This window comes from Myotis davidii, unplaced genomic scaffold (assembly GCF_000327345.1).
Source record: "Myotis davidii unplaced genomic scaffold, ASM32734v1 scaffold1911, whole genome shotgun sequence".
NCBI lineage: Eukaryota > Metazoa > Chordata > Mammalia > Chiroptera > Vespertilionidae > Myotis > Myotis davidii.
In genome coordinates, this window is record NW_006282670.1 from 24645 (window position 1) to 29958 (window position 5314).

The window sequence follows — 5314 nt, forward strand, 5'->3', positions numbered from 1 at the left end:
GCCACTCCAACTCGGGTAAGGCAATACCCCCTGAGTTTAGAAGCAAAAAAGGGAATTGCTAAACATATTTGCTGGCTTCGGGAAGCGGGGATTTTTATTCCCTGCCAATCTCCCTGGAATACCCGCTTGCTGCCAGTTTTAAAACCTGGGACTAAAGACTACAGGCCAGTACAAGACCTAAGGGAGGTGAACAAGAGGGTTGAGACCATACATCCCATGGTCCTGAACCCTTACACTCTGCTAAGTCTTCTGCCTCCAGAGAGACAATTATACACAGTCTTAGATTTCAAGGATGCCTTCTTCACCATACCCCTGGCCCCAGTTAGCCAGCCTATCTTTGCATTCGAGTGGAATGACCCAGGGGGTGGATTCTCAGGACAATTAACCTGGACTAGACAGCCTCAAGGTTTCAAAAACTCTCCCACCCTTTTTGGTGAAACCTTGAGCTCAAACCTACTTGCCTTTAGACAGGAGCATCCAGAATGTACCCTACTCCAGTATGTAGATGATCTTCTGCTGGCAGCAGCTACTGAGGAAAATTGGTGACAAGCCACTGAGGGCCTGTTAGGCACCTTACAAGCATTAGGCTACCGGGTGTCAGCCAAGAAGGCACAGTTGTGCTCCTCTGATGTCACATACCTGGGGTACAACATTAGCAAAGGCAGACGGACCCTCTCCCTCAGTCGAATAGAGGCAATCTTACGAATCCCCATGCCTACAACCAAGAAGCAGGTTAGGGAATTCTTAGGGGCAGTTGGATACTGCCACCTATGGATACCGGGGTTCGCGGAGATTGCTAAACCTTTATACTCAAGTACTGGGGGAACGCAGCCACTGAACTGGACTGAAGTGGAACAACGGGCTTTTGAGGAGCTAAAGAACGCTCTCATCTCAGCGCCTGCCCTAGCCTTGCCAGCCGTCACGAAGCCCTTCCACCTCTACGTGAGTGAGGTAAGGGGCATTGCCAAAGGGGTTCTCACCCAGACTCTAGGTCCCTGGAAGAGACCTGTGGCCTATCTGTCTAAGAGACTAGACCCTGTGGCGGCAGGGTGGCCAGCGGGCCTCTGGGGAGTGGCCGCCACAGCATTGCCAGTAAAGGAGGCAGATAAGCTGACTTTGGGCCAGGAACTAGCCCTGACAACACCCCATGCTGTGGAAGCCCTCCTTCGAGGTGCTCCGGAGAGATGGATGTCAAACACCAGGGTGACCCAGTACCAAGCTCTTCTCCTGGACCAGCCCCACATCCGATTCCATAAGACACTGACCATCAACCCTGTCAGCCTGCTCCCAGATGATCCAGATGAGCCCATCCATGACTGTATAGAGGTAACGGATGCAGTACAGACAGCCTGGCCAGATCTGACAGATGTCCCGCTATCATCACCAGATGAGGTACTGTTCACGGATGGGAGCAGTTATGTTCAGGATGGGATCCAATATGCAGGGGCAGCTGTAGTCACCCTGAACCGTACCATTTGGGCACAGTCCCTGAATAGGGGAACCTCAGCGCAGAAAGCCGAACTTTTGGCCTTAATCCAGGCCCTTCGGTGGGGAAAGGGAAGAGCAATCACTGTTTATACCGATAGCCTGTATGCCTTTGCCACAGCGCACGTACTCAGTGCCATCTACTGGAAAAGAGGGTTACTAACTTCGGCAGGAAAGGACATTAAAAATAAGGAAGAGATTTTAGCCCTATTAGAGGCCATCTGGCTCCCAAGGGCAGTTGCAATAGTGCACTGCAAAGGACATCAGAAAGGGGAAACAGTTGAAGCCAGAGGAAATAGAGCTGCAGACCAAGCTGCTAAGGAAGTTGCCTTAAAACCAGTGGGGCCTTTACACGTCTTAGTAACCCTGCCAGATCCCGACCTACCACAGACCCCCTCCTACACTAAACAAGATGAGGAATTGGCAGAACGAAAGCAAGCCATCAAAGGACCAGATGGCTGGTGGACTCTACCGGATGACAGACTGTTGGTCCCAGAGGCTCTAGGTTGGACGTCAGCTGCCCAGTTGCACCAGGCTACCCACCTAGGCGTCTCCAAGACTTCTGAACTTCTGCGAGGCAGATATTACATACCAAGCTTAGATGAGATGATTAAAAGCATAGTCACTAGATGTACTGTTTGTACACAGGTAAATGCTAAGCAAGGTAAGAGGGGCGCCCTGGGAATTCAGGCCAGGGGAAACTCCCCGGGAGAATATTGGGAGGTAGATTTCACAGAGATCAAGCCACCAGCATCAGGATACAAGTACCTGCTAGTTTTTGTAGACACCTTCTCCGGTTGGGTAGAAGCATACCCCACTAGAACAGGAACTGCCTCCGTAGTAGTTAAGAAATTACTCCAGGAGATTATACCCAGATTTGGGCTACCAGTGACCATAGGGTCAGATAATGGCCCCACTTTTATAGCAAAAATATCTCAGAGTATAGCACAAATTTTAGGTATAAACTGTAAACTTCATTGTGCATACCGCCCACAAAGTTCAGGACAGGTAGAATGTATGAACAGAACTCTAAAAAAACTCTGACTAAATTTGTCCTAGAAACCGGCGAGAATTGGACCAGCCTCCTGCCCTTCGCCCTCTTATGGGCCAGATGTACCCCCTATAAGGAGGGGTTCTCTCCCTTTGAAATTATGTTTGGTAGACCTCCCTCTATCTTACCCAAAATTGGGGAATAATTAAAAGCTGAAATTTATAACCATTCCTTGCTTAAGTCCCTGCAGGCTCTACAGCATATCCAGAAAGCTACCCATAAACTTGTTCGAGACGCCCTGCCAGTGCCCACCTCAGACCCTGCACATCCCTTTCAGCCTGGGGACTCCGTGTGGGTAAAGAAGTTCACTGTCCAAGGACTCACCCCAACTTGGAAGGGACCTTACACTGTCATCCTGACTACACCCACAGCTATCAAGGTTGATGGCATCCAGACCTGGCTACAACACTCTCAGCTGAAGGCTGCAGGAGAAGAATGGACCGCCGACACCACCTCAGACCCCTTAAAGATAAGACTCTCTCGGGTATCAAGGTCCTAATCTTTTTTCTGTTCTGTATAAATGGGAATCCCCATAAACCAATACTATGGTACTGGGAACTCCGAAAAGGGGTCACGGGGCACGTAATCGCCCATACTACTGTAGAGGAAAGACAACAAGCAGTCTTTGTCCTTGATCTATGTTCTTTGATAGTAGTAAGGACCCCCCCCAGACCTGTCCCCTTTAGGCCGCCGGGGGTTAGGGGGGCTTCAAGCAAGTTGTGGCATGGTAGGCCAAGAGAGGAGATTGCAGACAATGGGAGTCTACATCTGCCCTGGCTCCGGGGAGGTTGAGGCCAAATGCCAGGATTCAAGGCAATTTTACTGCCCCTCCTGGGGATGTGAGACTATCTCTACCATCTCAGGACATGAGAAAAATAGTGACCCCCATATAAGCTTCCAGAAATATTTTTATCGATCTCAGAGAGGGAGAGAGAGTCCCTTGTAAAATAACAGAATGTAACCCAGTAGAAATAAAAGTTATCAGCAAAGGAGATTTCTATTGGTCAACAGGAAGGACCTTGGGAAAGAATCTATACCTATAGTGTAGACCCAGGAGCTCTCTTCACAATCCAGAGGAGGGCCAAACCAGAGCCTGAGAAACCTACAGATCCGCCCTCAGCCCTGGCCCTGCCCATACCTGTTAAACCACCCCAGGCCTTGCCCAATTCTCCTGATCCCCCCAGAGAAACTAGGGCAAGGACCTCACTTTTACTTCACAGCCCTTCTGAGGAATCTTCCCTTTTGAAGATGTTGGGAACTGTGCATCAGTTCATTAATACCTCACAGCCTATGGTTGGGAGGGACTGTTGGTTATGTTTAGACCCCAGACCACCCTATTATGTAGGTGTGGGAATTTCCCAGGATATCCCCCAGTTCCAGGGAACGAGTAATTGTTCTTGGGATCAGCCTAGGCTAACCTTGGGGGATCTTCAAGGACAAGATACCTGTCTGCTCTCACCAAACTTTCCCCTTCAACGATCCCCTTATGCAGACTCATGTAATCAAACCCATTGGGGAAATAGTAGCTTCACTACCTATTACCAAGTGCCTGAACAGACCTGGTTAGCTTGCACAAATGGCTTAACCAAGTGTGCCTCCTCAGACCTATTCAAGAAAGGGGAGGACCCCCTCCTCTGTGTCCTGGTTTATATCCTCCCACAGATTTTCATATACAACAGGAAAGAAGGAAGAGCCCACATGTACTCAGGCCTTTCATCAAACCGATACAAAAGGGCTCCTGTCTTGGTTCCCCTCCTAATAAGCCTGGGTATTGCAGGATCAACTGCTATTGGAGCCTCGGCTCTAATAAAAGAGGATATGAATCTGAGGGAACTAAGTAAGCAGGTAGATATGGACATAAGACACCTTGAAAGTTCCATCTCCCGTCTAGAGAAGCAAGTAGACTCCTTAGCTGAGGTAGTATTACAGAATAGACGAGGATTGGACCTTCTCTTCATGAAACAAGGAGGCTTATGCATGGCTCTTGGGGAAACTTGCTGTTTTTATGCCAATAATTCAGGAATAATCCGAGACAGTTTGGCCTTAGTGAGAAGAAACTTAGAAGAGAGAGAAAGAAAAAGAGAATAATCAGAAACATGGTTCCAACGTATGTTTAATTGGTCCCCCTGGTTAACTACCCTCTTGTTTGCATTAGCAGGGCCTCTGGCCCTACTGATCTTAGCTTTAACCATTGGACCTTGCCTAGTAAACTGCCTCCTAAGAACCATACAGAAAAGAATCAATTCTGTAAAATTACTGGTCGTTAAAGAACACTGCAAACCTCTCACTAATGAAGATGAGTCCATGATTTGACTCATGTACATAAAACCAGTGGGGAATGAAGTATGGTACCTATTTGCTTTGTTTAACAATGGATAGGTTTCTTTGATTTTCTAAATTGTAAAAATCATCCCATTCGATTGAATGCCTTATCGATTGAATGACTATTCCATTGATTGTTATCATACTGGTCTTAGAGAGCACATTCTTCTGTACCTGGGAAACAGGACAGCACAATTACCCTAAATTGTTTTAGTGGCCACAGGTGGTGCGTTCCAGCTGACTCAGTGGTCCCGAGACCAGGACAGCACAGTTACTCTAAATTGTCCTGACAACTCAGTGGTCGGGAGACCCGAGGGCTCTAGATAACGTGTTTCTATCAACTCAGTGATCTGGAGACCCAAAACTGTAATTTAGATAACATGTCTAAGTTTAATCCAGATTACCCAAGGGCTCTAGATAATGTATTTCTGTCAATTCAGTGGCCCCGAGAACTGA

The 5314-nt window shown here is 48.0% G+C and overlaps 1 protein-coding gene across 1 annotated transcript; it reads left to right on the forward strand.

The window, feature by feature from the left end:
* Nucleotides 1-236: 236 nt before the first annotated feature.
* Nucleotides 237-3020, forward strand: LOC107182330 (the record flags this gene model as incomplete). The annotated part of the gene is made up of 2 exons (XM_015560807.1): nucleotides 237-1611; nucleotides 2814-3020. Coding segments are annotated over exons 1-2 (1107 nt in total), but the record flags the coding sequence as incomplete, so codon positions are not given.
* Nucleotides 3021-5314: the final 2294 nt, after the last annotated feature.